Source organism: Archocentrus centrarchus, chromosome 12, assembly GCF_007364275.1.
Source record: "Archocentrus centrarchus isolate MPI-CPG fArcCen1 chromosome 12, fArcCen1, whole genome shotgun sequence".
In the NCBI taxonomy this organism is placed as follows: domain Eukaryota; kingdom Metazoa; phylum Chordata; class Actinopteri; order Cichliformes; family Cichlidae; genus Archocentrus; species Archocentrus centrarchus.
In genome coordinates this window covers 9,987,455-10,003,654 of record NC_044357.1, presented here as the reverse complement: position 1 = coordinate 10,003,654, position 16,200 = coordinate 9,987,455, and the positions used below count along the sequence as shown (strand labels likewise).

The following is a 16,200-nucleotide window of genomic DNA, read 5'->3' as shown; positions in this document are numbered from 1 at the left end:
TGTTTAATTCTGAGGTGACGGCTGCACATTAGAGGTCTGACACTTTAAACTGGATCCATTTACTGTCCCCCAGCCTGATAAATAAATAAATCGCTTCAGATACTCAGCTGACTGAAGTGAAATGAATTTGACTGACTGAACAGGTGTTCTTAGGTTGTGTTCTGTGTTCTAGTGACTGAAATTCCAGCAGTGTAAAAGAGACTCAACCGCAGATTAAAATCAACTTTATGCTTTTTTTTTTTTTTTTTTTTTGCATCACCAAATGAACACACGCACATTCCTGTGACAACACGACACTCAGTTTGCGCTTGGTTCAGTGGTTTCAGTGAGATACGGCTTAACAACTTGCACATATAAAACGTATTCTCCTGGCGGAGTATCGAAGTTGCTAAAAGACTCGATGAAAACGTGTCGCTTCCGGACGATTTTAAACCGAAACTCTGAACATAGCCTGTAATAAAGTTTTTTATTCTCTCAGCTGCAGATTCGGTGCTGTGTAAGGGTTTGGGATCAGAGATTAAATATAAAAACAGAATTCACCCGGGAAACAAAGATTTTAAACCCTCCAACTCTCCCCGCAGAGCTCCGAGGGTTCTTTCAGGAATGGCGACCCTTGATTGGTCAATAGGCGGTGATTTCATACCTGCTGATCTCTAACCTGGAACTTAACCTGCTCCGGACCAGGTTAGGTCTATAACATACACTATATTGTCAAAAGTATTCGCTCGTCTTCCTTCACACCCAGATGAACTTGAGTGGCATCACATTCTTAATCCATAGCGTTTAATATGATGTCGGCCCTCCCTTTGCAGCTATAACAACTCTTCTGGGAAGGCTTTCAACAAGTTTCAGGAGTGTTTATGGGAATTTCTGACCATTTTTCCAGAAGAGCATTTGTGAGGTTAGACACTGATGTTGGATGAGAAGGCTTGGCTCACAGTCTCCGCTTCATCCCAAACTGTTCTGTCAGGTTGAGGTCAGGACTCTGCAGGCCAGTCAAGTTCTTCCACACCAAATTCGCTCATCCATGTCTTTATGGGCCTTGCTTTGTGCGCTGTTGCGCAGTCATGTTGGAACAGGAAGGGGCCATCCCCAAACTGTTCGCACAAAGTTGGGAGAATGAAATTTTTGAAAATGTCTTGGTATGTTGAAGCAGAATTCCTTTCACTGGAATTAAGACGCCATGCCCAACTCCTGAACAACAACCCCACACCATAATCCCCCCTCCACCAAACTTTACACTTTACACTGTTCTCCTGGAAACCAGCAAACCCAGACTCATCTATCTAAAATGTCTTTGCTAGGGATGGCATGATCCAATACCAATATTTTACATTTGGATATCTGCCGATACCAATACAAACCCATTCTTTTTTCTTTTTTTTTTTTTTTTAAGTAATGATTTCAAATGCCTGGATACATTTTACATAAGTCAGCAGTCTCTCACACAACAAAATCAAAATCTTTTAGTTGCCCCACGTACAAGACTAAGAACCAGGGAGGGGCAGAGCTTTTCAGGCAGTCGTGCCAAAGCTCTGGAACTGTTTACCACTCCAGCTCCATTTAGCTGACTCCGTGGCATCTTAAAAAAAAAAAAAACAGTTAAAAACGTTTCTGTTTAACCAGGCTTTCTGTTGACTTTAATTTTATTCTTTTTCTTTTAATATGGTAATGTTAATATGTTTTTACCATGGTGTTTTATCTGGGGTTTTTTGATATTGTGTTTTAATTATCATACAGCGCTTTGTGACTTTTTACTTACAACAATCACTCTATCACCTGAATCCTGTTGCTCCTATGCATAGGCGTAGGAACCGGGGGGTACGGGGGGGGGACGTATCCCCCCCAATATTGGAGACAGGCACATTTGTCCCACCCAAAAATTACACCGCCGAGGAGAAAACTCGTTAACTCGTGTGCTTTTGTTTGGAAGGCGCAATATAGCATGATGTCACTGCGCTCCCCCCCGACCGGCTCTGAGTGTTTGGGAGGTGGAGCCAGCGGCAGGAGTCAGAAACTCTTTTGAATGAGGTAAAATGGTCTGTCAGGAATGTTGCCATGAATATGGTTGTTTAACGTCTTGTTGTCAGTTTACTTTCATATATAGGATAAGGTCTGCTTACTGGACAAAAAGTCAATTTGCAATGAATTTCAAATGAGAGGCGGAAAAAACATTTTGGCTCTTTTGCGTAGGCCAAATTTTTTTTTTAGCCTTTTGTGTACCTGTTTGGCTAAATGTAGGGCTCTAAAGAGGCACACAGCTTGTCTATTAAATTTGAGAGGTATCACTTTTATTTATTTCTGTTTTATTAGATTAGAGTTTCAAACTGAATAGGCATATTTTAATAGCTGTTTTTTACTTAAGGTTGATATTTTAAAATGAATAATTTGTTCATTACATTATCTGTGAGGGTTCTTAAATGTCAGAACGTTGTTTAATTAAATAACCAGTTCTATTGCCAGTCAAACTACATAAATGCATTTTTGACCATTATTAAATATTTCCAACCAATAAAGCATATCAAACTTTGCACTTGTGTGTGCTACTAAATTATTTTGTGACACTGAAATATTTAGCTTGCTAGTATATGAAGGAGTGTGAGGGCCACATTGAGAAAAAAAATCATTTTGAGCATTTTGTGCATTTTTAGAATAAAGTCAAAATTTCAAGAAAAAAGTCAAAGTTGTCATTTCAAGTCAAATAACAGCCACAGCTGCTATAGTCTCTACAAAAAAGATCAATATATATATATATATGAATATTCCAACACAGCGATGTTCGCTCAGTGTCAAAGGGAATCCGTCGCAGCGACGGAGAACCATTTCCTGATCCCCACTCCATTCCGGTAGGCGGCAGTAATGCAGCTCTAAGCTGGTTTGGTTAACCACAAACCCACAAGAAGAAGACGACGACGGAGAACTGTAATACAGTTCGGATCGAATCATATCGCATCTTTTATTTCTTTCCGATATCCGATCCAGTAATTTAGGCCAGGATCGGACCGATACAGATACGGAATACCGGATCGGCGCATCCCTAGTCTTTGCATCTAAATTTCATAACTTACCATTCACACCTTGACACAGTGGCGGTCCTAGCCTGTTTGGCGCCCTGGGCGAGCATCCCCGCCGCCCCCCCCCCCCCCCCCCCCACACACACACACACACAATAGCGATCTGCTGTGTGGTGTATGTAGCTTTCTGCCATGGTCTGACAGACAGGCTTTAACAGAAGGTCCCCCCACCATCACAGGCACACTCAGAATTTCTTTTAAATTTTTATTTGAAAAAACATGGAAGAAACTGAAATATTACACAGCTTCTGCTTACCTTTATCTTTGCTTGTTTCTCCTCTTCTTCTTTTCTCTTTTTCCTAAACTGTGCACCTGATGGCTTTGACCTTTTCCTTTCCATCTGCCACAATTCGCCACCACCACCGCCCATCCCCAGGGTTGTCAGATCTGACTGACAGTTGCCAGCCCAACACAACAAAACCTCCACTGAAACTCATGTTAATAGCACCAGGTGTGATATATATTTAAATATACAAGCTTTGGGTAACTTGTTAAAATTTTGGCTGCTTTTCACCATATTTGGTAGGTTTTTAGGAAGTTTTTATTGTAAAATTATATATCTATATAATTTTATAATTATATAGAAATATCTATATAATATTCCACCCCAATGTGTTCACAAGCTGCCCAATCTGGCAACACTGCGCCATCCACCAACATTTGTCCAAACTGTCTAGATTCGTATTTGTGTTATTTTTTTTATCAGGATTCGGGTTCACACAAATACTGTGATTTAATGACCATATTTACAGTATTATAAATGAAATTGGCTTTGTGTTCTATCAGTTGTGTGCATCTAATTTTATTAGACGCACAGATTCATTCTGTGGAACATGGGAGGAAAAAAAAAAAAAAAAAGAGTCAGTTTTGCATATCTCGCAAAAGTTTTGCGAGATCCTGAGTTACTTTTGCGAGATCTCGCAAAACTTTTCAATATTAGGACATACACTTCGCGTTAATCTTGATATGGCAGTGTCCGTGAGGATGAAAGGTTTGGCGAGAGACTGCCAGCAAAAGTCGCCTTTATTTATAATTCAGCGGTTACTGTTGGCTGTAACCAGGCCCAAACTGTACAGGCATGAATGAATGAACCCGGCTGACAGTCTCACTCTCACGCCATCACTGCTTCACTCGACTCGCACCCCAGGCTGAGAGGAGAAGGGGGCGGGGCAGCGCTGTGTGTGTGACGATCGAGTGAAGCAGTGACAGCGAGACAGAGAGAGAATCCCCCGCCTGCCCTTTTTCTTCAGTTACAACCTGTCTGACCATGGCAGAAAGCTACATGCAATACACAGCAAGCAGAGGGCGCCCATTACCCCACAAGTGGAGCAGTGCGGTAGGCGTTGCTGCGGCGATCGCAATGCGTTGGGGGGAGGGGGGCGGTCATGCCGCCCTAGATGAAATGCCACCCTGGGCGGCTGCCCATGTCGCCCATATCAGAAACCGCCACTGCCTTGACAGGTAGCACTGTCAAACACAGCTTTCATCAGTTACCTAGAATAAGTATATTCCAATCTAATGGATTTCACCCCCAAATCTCTCCATTATTGGAGAGACACACATTATTTTTGAAATAACAGATCATATTTATTTTGGTAACAATGCCCAAGACCGACCTGACTGCGTATAAAAAGTACATACTGACTCCCGTCTGCACACACTCGACGTAGTCACAAAGATGGATACACCAGGCTGCTCTGCTAGCTAACTTAATTAATGTTAAATGCTGCCAGTTACATTACAGACTAGCAGCATTTAGTAATTTACCATTATATTTAATCATTATGTGCTCGCCACTGAAATTGTTTTATTTTCTTCCTTCCTTATTCACTCCCAGAAGAATAACTCCTCTTCACTGTCATTGATTAGCACCAGTCATTGATTAAACAATCATAAATGCCACTTGTAATGGGAGTGATGGAGTATAATAACAATTTGAGTGATATCCAATGCCTATATCCACATTTATTTATTTTGTTTTTTATTTGTTTCCCATCTTTCAGAAGCACTCCAACATTCACACAAATACTAACTACACGGCTGTCTCTGGTCTGATGTGTTTTGTTGTGTTGTTTATTTCCTGTGGACTGTGTCAAGTCTGCGTTTCGGTCTTCGTTTAGTTGTTTCCTGTTTTACTTTGACAGTCCCTTGTCCCAGGTGCTTTGTGTTTAGTTTTGCTTCCCCTTGTCTCATCTGTATAATTAGTTTCAGCTGTGCCCCTCACCTGTTTCCTGTTCTGCAATTATTCCTCTGTGTAGTCTCAGTCTTCCCCTTCTTTCTTGTCAGATCGTTGTTGTTTCCGTGGCTGTGTTCTGCCCTCTGGCTCTCTGTTCCCTAGTGTTTTAACTCTCAGTTTAGGTTTATTTGTCAGTTTGTTCTTTTACATTGGTTCATTTGCCACTTATGTTCTGCTCCAATAAATGCTCACTTCTTTTCATTCATACCTGCCATCTCCTGAATTCTGCATCTGGGTCCTAAGCCTCACACAAGCCACATGGTCTGCTCATGCACCGTGACAGTGACACTGTAAGAACTGACTACTCCAAATATTATAAACAGACAAACCACAGAAGAACTGAATCTTTAGAGCCAATCAAATGATTATATTTACTGTTTATTTTGACTGTGTCAAATATTCTAATAGGGCTCATCAAAGAACTGACATTTTTTAACACCCCTTATTGTTGGAGTTTCTATGATGTGCAACTAAGAGTGGCTCACTCATTTATGTTTTAAAGCCACAAATAATGCAGTCTTTCTACTGAGGCTTTAAATGGTCAACAACTTGTGGTGAACTGTCTCAAGAGCTTGGAAAAAAAAGGCAACTAGAATGTTTTTTTTTAAAGAAATTTCATCTTTTATCCAAGGTGCCTGACTTGGAGGTGGTCGTTTACCCCCTATAGGGGGTAAACGACCACCTCCAAGTTAATAATTAATCATGTGCATCATCACATGAGCCAAGGTGTGAAAATAGTGATTGATAGTAAGTCAACGACTACCTCCAAAGGGGAAAACCTGGACTACAGTTTAAATACCTAGGACTCTCCATCTCCATCATTTTACCTGCTTGATTAGCAAATGAAGAAATATTAAAGAAACAGCCCATACAAGTCCATGAAAAAGCTGTAGAGCCAACTGTCCATGTATTATAAAAGAGGAGGCTACATACTAAAAATCTTGCCAAATCCTTCTTCCAACTGAGATTCTTTACAGTAGCACTTTCTAATACTGCCAGTAACTTGTAGTCAAATTTCACATATATTAAAAATACTTAAAGTATAATTTGTATTTTCTTTCTTCTAAAATAGTCCAAAAAATGCCCACTACTGTAAAAGTCTTTACAGTATATTTGTTGTCCACTTAATTTTAAAATACTTGAAGGTACTCAATGCTTACAGTATACATGTATATTATGCTTTTTATTACCTTCTAATTCCCTCACACCACCGTAAATTTAGAATGATAACATGTTTAATGTTATATGGCTGCATTCTGGCGTGTTACCTACTTTATGCCGATATTCATGGCATAACTGTAACCTATAACGTGACAGCATTCAAGGAGAGAGGCTTTTTTCGCGCAGGTGGGCGGGGCCACGTTACGGCACGTGACGTCACGGTTGTAAACACCCGTATGTACTCGCAGCTTTGTGTGTCCCGTGGAAACATGTCGGCAAGGAGAGAGCCCGGTGGAGGAACTGCTTCGTCTAGGAAACGCACACCTGAGACATAAACCGCCAACTACAGAGTCAGAGAGGAAACGTCGGTGTCTTTCTTCGAGTTTGGAGCAACTACCTCGGCCTTCCGTTGTCACCGAAGCGGGCCGGTCGGGATCGGATGGACGGATAAAGACAGACAGCCGGGGTTTTGATCTGAAGACTTAAGCAGGCAGGTGGCCGAGCCGGTGAGAAAGAAAGAGAGGGGAGACGGCGTATACGGGCTCGGATCAGGACGGGGTTTCTCCTTGCTAGGGAATGTTATCCGTACTGTCTTATGGCAGACTGGTAGCCAGGGCTGTCCTGGGCGGACTCTCTCAAACGGACGGTCGGGACTACAGCCTGATCAGTGCCAGTTATGGTTTCGGTAAAGACTTTCGCAAGGGGATCCTGAAGAAAGGGATGTGCTACGGGGATGACGCTTGCTTCATTGCACGGCACAAGACGGCTGATGTCTTGGGTAAGGATTCGGGGTTCTGCAGACGGCTTGCATGAAAAGTTATACGCCCTCTATGCTCGGGTGACCTTCAGTGAGTTTAGCCGGCACGTGTGCCGACCAGTCGGATCAAAACACACCAGCACCCCCTCACCCCTCCCACCCAAAAAACAGAGCACTTTAACCCGGATAAAACACACCATGAACCCGGATAGACGCTTATAACATATCTGCACACACATAGCACATGTACTGGTGTCATTTCTTTAATAAAAGCCAGTCATTCGCTGTTAACGGATAGTTTTGAGGTGTGACCTTTCACCTACATTGATCCCCACTATGGGAGACACAGCTGTTAGACTCACTACGTTAGAAGACGTAAATCAGCCTCATTTAATGTGGCCCTAGCAGAAAAGAGACCCCGCTAAAAACGTCTCGGACTGATCACTACAATGTCTTGCAAAGGTCAGAATGGTTGAGCATGGAGGCAGCCATGTTGCTAATAGCATCATTAGCCTGTTAGCTTAGCTTAACAGTCTAAGCTCGCTTTGTGCTCGCCGCCCTGCTGCTGACAGGAGGGGAAACACTGCCAAAGGCTTCACCTGCCGAGTGGCTTGCTAAGACACACGCACGGCGTGATTTATGATTTGCGAGGTGTGCTTAGTTTTGAACGTTTAGGGTGTTCACATTGAAAAAAAATGGGCAGCTGTGAGGAACACCAGGCTGCACGTGTTTACACGGCGAGGAGAAATGTGATGGTAGTGAAGTCTGTGATTGCTTTCCACTAAGGTTTTAAAAACAGCCCTTTAATTCAGGCTAATAATAATAATCGTCTAGAAGGGTGAAGTCGATGGTGATTAAGAAATACAGAAGTAAATTCATGGGGAATTCCAGGATGTGTATTACTTTCACTTTATTTTTTAAGCTTACTTTCACCTTTACCAGAAGGAGAAACTCATTGCAACGCCACGCCCGCGTAGACCATGGAAACAATGTTACTGTTGATTTGTTTTCCCCACTAATTTGTTGCAGGAAAAAAAAAGCTTTCAAAATATGTGAACAGAATTGGAGGAAACATAGTTTGTCTTGAAAGTCAAATACTATAAGCATATGCTGTGAAGAAAAGTTTTTACATGATTATTATATTATTGTTATTATTTACGTATGGATTTTTGATATGGATTTTTTTTTTTTTTTACAGTTTTCTTCAGAAATAGCATTCAGAAATAAAAACATTTACTTTGGATGATAGCTGGTGCAGATATGGCCATTAAACTAAGCAGAACTCGGTAAAGTAAAATGATCTTATCTTTAGTGAAAAAGTTTTATCCACCAGATTTGGGACTAGCTTTACATTAAATGTTCAAATGAAGGCATTTATCAGGGGACTGATGTAAAGCCAAGGTTATACTCCTCTAAATATATTGAAGTTGTAGAAACAGTCACCATTAGAAGTCATTTGGACATGAGTAACCTTGTCGGCATATCACCAAAATTATATGTATTATGGAACTGCGTATTTACAAGTACAGACTAAATAACAGGGCATTAGATTACAGCTATGTATATGCTGAAGGTGACTACAACTAAAGAGACTTGGGTTGCAGATGGACTTTTCAAAGTCAGTCAACTTTTTTTTGCGAATTCTGCGATATGTGCATGGCGTAGACTGGATCGAAATGTTGTTTCCCCCAACCCACCGTGTGCAACTAGAATGAATCAAATTAAAATACAAGAGAGAGCTATAAAAATATGTGGTATCAACGTATAAAGATGAATTACACAGGGTGTTTTAAAGACCATATGCAATCATTTCTGTTTATGTATAAAAAATATGAGGTGTACAAGGATTCTTAAAGCTATTGCAGTTCTTAGTGTAAAAATATGGAGTATATATGAATTATTGCAAACGCTTATATACATTATTAGCTGGTCCCATAGCCAGTAAGTAACACGGGTTCCTGGGTAAAAGTAGATAATTTGGTCACACATGAAACGTTATGGGAGACGTTACATGGAATGTCTACAAAAACATAATGTAAAGCCCACAAACATCAGCAAGAAGAGCACTTCTGTAATCGTCAAAGCACCGGTATCTAGAGGAAAAGAAAGATCAGAACAGCAGCATGGATGTGCAAACATAGATGTGATGCGTTGGCTTTGGCAGGCAAAGAATGCAAGTTCTGCTGGGGTTGAGTGACTTTTAGTCAGAATACTAAAATAACAGAATGTTGGTTGTTGGGTCTGTTCAGTTGTCAGAAAAATATTCAGCAGCTAAAAGCAGCAAATCCACACATTTGCCAGATTCATCAGGAACCTGGGGTTAAAAAAGGTGCTGGCATCAGTTTGGTGGTGGTTGAGTAGTAAAACAATTTTTTTTTTTTTTTTTTTAAATTGCCATTTTCTCCATCAGGCGTAGCAGATGGTGTAGGTGGTTGGCGGGACTATGGTGTCGACCCATCTCAGTTCTCTGCGACCTTAATGAGGACCTGTGAGCGACTGGTGAAGGAGGGGCGCTTCACACCCAGTAATCCAGTTGGTATCCTGACCTCTGGTTACTATGAGCTCTTACAGAACAAAGTCCCCCTGCTAGGTGAGTACGCAGAGATGATGCACTGAGTTACAAACACAGTCAGTGGTGGGGTGAGTTTGAACAACTGTACTGAGAGAAATAAATAACATAGCTGCAGTATGAGTCACACTGGGAGAACTGGCCTTACTCTGAGAGATGCATAACACAGGCTCTGTTCTGAGTTATACTATATGTATTCAAAAAGCATGTCTTCTAACCTGGCAATTACTAATATACAGACTTTAAGTGTGTGATCAGATTCAAGTTCAAGGTTAAGTGATTGTGTTATTTGCTGTAGATTTTATTTATTTATGGGAGTTCTGTTTGTCACAAACCTGCATCCCACTGAGTGATATAATACCAGTGAGGTAGCCATCTTGATTAGGCTGTGTTTTGTTATATCGACACTTGGAAGTTGAAATTCAGTGACCTTGTGACTCTCCACGATTTACCCTATTACTGATGCCAAACATTTTACCCTGTGCCAGAACTCCAAAAGGTCAGGAATCTGTCTGTAACTGATACTGCAGGAGGGTCAGTGAGACTTTTAAAGAAGTTTCACGCCAAGCACATGACTAAGGTTGCATATCTTGGCTCAGTGTCCCTGGCTCAGAGTTAGTGCAGACACAGAGTGGCTTTCGTTAAATTTGCCAGATGGCATACTTTTATTTTGGAAAGCTGTGACAAGGTCAGTGCATGACCTTCTCTGCTCAGGCTTACCTGGTTGATACCAGTAGTTGTCACTGGCAATGAGGGACAAGCAAAAGATGTAACCTTTTTTGCTTGGTTTTTTTTTGTTTGTTTGTTTGTTTTGCCATTAAATCTCTTCTGCCCCACATGGATGCTTTATATCCACAATGAAGGCACAAACAAAGGCCATGCTATACTGGTTAGGCCACATAGCTGTTCTTTTCTCCTGCCCTGATCAAATTATAGTCTGTTAGTACGTAACTTAAGTCTTGTTTTACTTCCCTTTGTTTGCAGGAAGCAGCACAGCCTGCATCGTAGTTCTGGATCGACGGAGTCACAGGCTACACACGTGTAACCTTGGCGACTCGGGCTTCTTAGTGGTACGTGGTGGAGAGGTGGTTCATCGCTCGGACGAGCAACAGCACTATTTTAATACACCTTTCCAGCTGTCCATCGCTCCTCCAGGAGCTGAGGGAGTCGTGCTCAGTGACAGGTCAGTAGCTCAGTGTCAAATACAGACTTGTTAAGAGATTTCAAAAATAATAAATCTCCATTGGATAGATACCAGAGACTACACTGGCAGTTTTACAACACTAAACCCGTCCTACCCTACATGTGGGTCAGACAAAATGTTAAAGGTAAAATCAGCTTTATCACTACTTGTAATCGTTGGGTTTGCAAGTAGTGGATTTAAAATAGAAATGCGGGTTGTGACCCATCTCTGTCATTTTCACTTCTAATCCAATTTTTAGACAGCTTAATTAAGCCAAGCTTATTAAAAATGGTTCATCTTCTCATGCGGGAAGAAAGTGTCATTGCATAAAGACCTTTATGTTTCTGTTTACCAAGTAAACACGACCGGATTTTGACTTCACACTCTAGAGTGTGCACAGGCATGCGCAGATTTGCTGGTCAAACTAATCTGTCTCTTATTATTGCCATCTGTTCTAATAAAGGTGTTGTAAGCATGATCTCTTTTTTTATGTCTCAATTGACAGATAATCTCAGGGAATAAATGGATTTGGCCACATACTATCCTTTAGACATTGCCTTTAGTGTTTCTAGCTATTTGCAGACATCTATAGTACCTACATAAACCAATGAGCATCAGAAATGTTATTTAAAAATTTCTCATTGCCGCGTGGATACAGGCTTGCCAGGCTAGCTTCACAGTTTGGCAATGGCAGCCTGATTAACAAGAGAGCAACTTTTTGTAATCCATTTGGAGCAGTGTAGATGTTTTGTTTAACTTTTCTCACAGGTTTGGCAGGATTAGTAGGTTAACTTTCCCTTTGAGCTACATTTATAGCTCTGTTTTATGTCACCATAAAATAAACCCAAGCAGAAAGGCTCCCAGGTAATAAAACTTGAGTCTTGTGTATGGCGGCAGCAAATGACAGGGCCACACTGCATTCAGGAAGGACAGGGAGGGCCGCTTTCAAGTCAGCTATCACATTTAACACTCACATTCCACCTTCAAGATTTGTGTCAGGGTGACTTCTAACCTGCTTAATTCCACACTTGAAACTGCTGCCAGCAGCTCAGGCGCTTCACGCTCTAGTTTCACTTTACGATCTTCCTCTGGTCCCTTTTTGTTTCCTGTAGTCCTGAAGCAGCTGACAGCTCCTCTTTCGACGTGCAGCTCGGAGACATCATCTTAACGGCGACAGACGGCCTCTTTGACAACATGCCAGACTACATGATCCTTCAGGAGCTCAAAAAACTCAAGGTGTCACTTCTAGATATCAGCTTTTGCTTTTATATGATGAAAACAAATTCACATTTTAATGCTTTTTATTGTTGCTCATTTCAGACTACCAACTACGACAGCATCCTGCAAACTGCACAGAGCATTGCAAAGCAAGCTCACGATCTTGCCTACGACCCCAATTATATGTCCCCCTTTGCACAGTTTGCCTGTGACAACGGCCTGAATGTACGAGGTAAGGTTACTGTCCTTATTAAAATTGTGTACTGTTAATACTAATAATTGGCCAGAAAAGACACAAGTTGAGGGTGTCTTACACCACTCACAGCTTAAGTGTGACTCTCCTTGTGTTGCCTTAAAAACTGCTGCACACTGTGAGTTTTCAGCAGTCATAGTTTATATTTCAAGCCAGTCTTCATGATGTGGGTGTAATAAACTATCGTTTGATAAGTTTAACTGCACGGTGACAGCTGTTGAGGCTCTGACTTACATCTGGAGTTCCTCTGCTGCTGTCCTTGGTGTGGTCGTGATAGCAGACATGAAGGAAACATGAGACGAAGCTCCTGCTGGCACGACTGGGTTTTCTTTTCTGTTGGAATCCCAAACATTTAGTTTTCCAAGTTTTGACCTTGGGGGGGGGGGGGTTTGAAAGACATACTTTGCATGAACTGGTGATTACACTTCCTCACTTTTTCTTTGCTTTCTTATTCTGCAGGAGGGAAGCCAGATGACATCACGGTGCTGCTCTCTATTGTGGCTGAATACACAGACTGAAAATGTGTGTGAGTGTGTATGTGTGTGCTTCTCTGGGGTTGTTCCTTCCTCGCCGCCTGCCTGAGTCTTCCACCTGCGGCCCTCCCGCAATGCACTGCGTCCTGTGGGCTGACAGGGGAGGCCCACCAGCACCACGACACACACTCCTTATAGCACGGCCCGTGTTAACATAACATTTAGTTTTCTTCCGCTGTTTTGTTTTGGTGCTTGAGCGATTGAGAGAAGGCGGGCAGCTAGGATCGTGATGCAGAAGGAGCCGAAAGAGAGGAGCTGGCAGATGCCTTTCATTCTTCCACATCTCATCAAGTAGCATCAACACTTTTTTTTTTTAGATGCTGTGACTGAAAGACAGCCCAGGACAGATGGATTACCTGTAGGCTTTAAAATCTGGAATAAAAAATGTGATAAGGGAGTAAGCCATTGGTTTGGATTCTTTAGAGCGTAGTTATAGTTGACAATTGAACCTGGCTATCGCTCTCTGTTGTTAATCTGCTCCATGTGGTAAATGAGTTTGAACAAAGCATGTAGACTAGACTGAGGAAGCTGATGCTGGGATGTTGTTTTGGGTATGAAATGTAAGAGTTGGGATTACGCGTCTTTGCTCAGATCAAAACTGTAAAGAGAAACTGTAACACTTATTAAAGCTTTCACATGAAGGTTAATCAGGTTTTGTCACTTGGCTGAGGGAACCGCACCTCCTGAAAAGATGTAAATATATATATATATATATTTTTTTTTTTTTAGAACTATGTTCTGGCCTTTCTGTTGTCTTTGACTTGGTTGTTAAAGCGAAGAGCTATTTGGTTGCTATTGTGGAAGATCTACACATGCTCTCATACGTATATTTTCTTGTACAGATACTAATGTTGAGGTGAGCTTCATCAATCCAACGCTTTCCGCTTGAAATGAACAAGCTGCTTCCTGAGATTGATCTCTGAAGCAATCGTGTTGCAGAACGGTTGTTAAAATGTTCAACTGGTTGTGTGGCATACAATTGAGGAGTTGTTGTATTTAATGTTTATATTTGTTATAAAGCTGAAGCTAGCATCTGGGAATGCTTGCACTTGTAGTGATAGGTCAGGAACAGATTTAAAGGGGGGAAAAAAAAGATGTATTTTTTAACCTTATTTTGTTTTAAAAGCTACAGACTGAAGCGTCTGACATGAAATACGTCCTGTAGTTGACTAAAAGATCCAGGTATCATAAAAAAAAAAAAAAAAAAAAAAGAGAGAATCAAATGTGCGTTGTGAGTCTGTTTCAAGTGTTTTGTTTCTCAGTCCCTTATTTCCCTGTTTCACTTGTTTGCTGCTTCTTTTGTTATTCATGTCTGCATACAGCATGGTGGTGACAGTGATTGAGACGAGTGCGTAAACGTGTGCGCTGGATTTCACCAAACTACATTTATCAAAGACACTGATGATACTGTTCTGCTTATGAGGGTCTAATGCTTCACCTGAGTGGTGTGGACAAACTCCTTACAGTTTAAAAGCATAAAGCATGTGCACCAAAGACACATTTTCTTTGTTTATATATATTTTTTTTTTGACACAAACATCATACAGCAATACTCTAATTTTTCTTGTGCTATATGTGTCTGATGGCCAGAGGTATATGTGGGAATTTCAGAATGACATTAAAATGTATTTTCTATGCCTAAAGTTGTATCATATTCCTGGTTTAAGTTATATGTCACTGGTTATCTGTAAGTAACTATGACAGGTTTGAAAAATGGGGAAAAAAAAAAAAACAAACCAAAGAAGGAAAGCCATAGTACATGATTAGGGCACTGCTCTGGAAGCTCCACTGTAAAAGGTAACAGTTGTCACTGTGGTGTTCATCTAACAATCACGGTAGAAATGATACTGTTGCTGCCATACTTGAATCCACTGATCCACCGTGCATTTTCCTACTAGAGAGCAGGATTGTACATATAGTTCATGCGTGCAATTTGGCAGCAGTTTGTGCTACAGTTAATACATTTTACATCAAATTTGGCTGGTACTTCCTCATAAATATGAGGTTTCTTCCTCAAACATAATGGAGGCAATGATTTGCATATCTGTCCTGCTGTCTTCATTGTTTTGATTTGTTTTTGCATGGTTTCTGTTTTAGTTACTGGTATGTTTTTTTTTTTTTTTTTTACAAAGTCAATTTCTCACCATTTTATGCTATTGTCTTTTAGAGTGGTTTGTATAAAAGTATCTGTTTCTCAAATATAACCCTATATTTGACAGAGAGACATAACCCTTATGCAGGAGGAGGTGTGAACTTACAGTATGAGGGTGAGCACAGTTTCAGCCTTAACCAATAGCTAGACCTGTAATCAAGAGGCCTTTCCTGTCATTGCAAGCTTGTGTCGTCCCTGCCGTGTTGCCCAGTGTTTGATGTAAATGATGTGTGGACATGTCTTCTTCTCTTGTAAAGCCGTTCTCAAAGGTGCTTCTGCAGTCTGTATGGTATGATTGTCCTGTTTCCCGCAAGCGTAAGTGAAAGTCACACATATGTCTATAGTGAAACAATGCAGGTCTAATTTATGTAAATATGTTTTAAAATATGTACAATATTTAAATAAAGAACCTAGTATTTATACTAAACTTGTTTTTGTGATGAGTTCATGTTTGAAGAGTTTGGTATTTAGACACAAAGAGCATGTGCACTGATACTGCTAAAAATACACATTTAGGTAGGTCATTATTTACAGCAGTTAAACTACTTGTTAACTCAAATGTATAATCAGTCATTCACATGGCAGCAACTCAATGCATGTAGGCATGATCAAGACAGATCAGCTGAAGTTCAACAGTAATTCAAATAACCACTTGTTAGAACCAGAGTATACAGGAGAATGTCATGCTAGCAGCTACAAGAGAAACAAGCTGCTTACATTTTATGTGTTAAAAATCCACATATTTATCAGTATAAGACATAGTATAAGGCTGTGCAAAAGCCTTGAGCCACCCCTCATTTCTTTTTTTCTTTGCTAAGAAAATGGTAAATAAGTGCAGCAATTTACTGAAGCATGCAAACATATGAAAATACAGTAGATGATTGTACAGAGTTGTACAGTTCTAATGAACCTGAAAGTCAATATTTGGTGTGGCCACCTTTATTCTTCAACACATCCTGAACTCTCTTAGGCAGTTCTCTAAGTAGTCTTCAGGAATAGTTCTCCAAGAAGGAGGAGGACATTCAAAGTTTTCCAAATGTAGTGTTGTTCCAAGCCACAGCAGT

At 40.8% G+C, this 16,200-nt stretch overlaps 1 protein-coding gene across 1 annotated transcript; it reads left to right on the top strand.

The window, feature by feature from the left end:
- The first annotated feature begins 6,687 nt into the window (after positions 1-6,687).
- Positions 6,688-14,724, top strand: LOC115789512 (protein phosphatase PTC7 homolog). The gene is made up of 6 exons (XM_030742957.1): positions 6,688-7,249; positions 9,639-9,818; positions 10,782-10,980; positions 12,093-12,216; positions 12,301-12,430; positions 12,911-14,724. The coding sequence occupies exons 1-6, from the start codon at positions 7,048-7,050 to the stop codon at positions 12,967-12,969; spliced, it is 894 nt and encodes a 297-aa protein (XP_030598817.1). The 5' UTR covers positions 6,688-7,047; the 3' UTR covers positions 12,970-14,724.
- Positions 14,725-16,200: the final 1,476 nt, after the last annotated feature.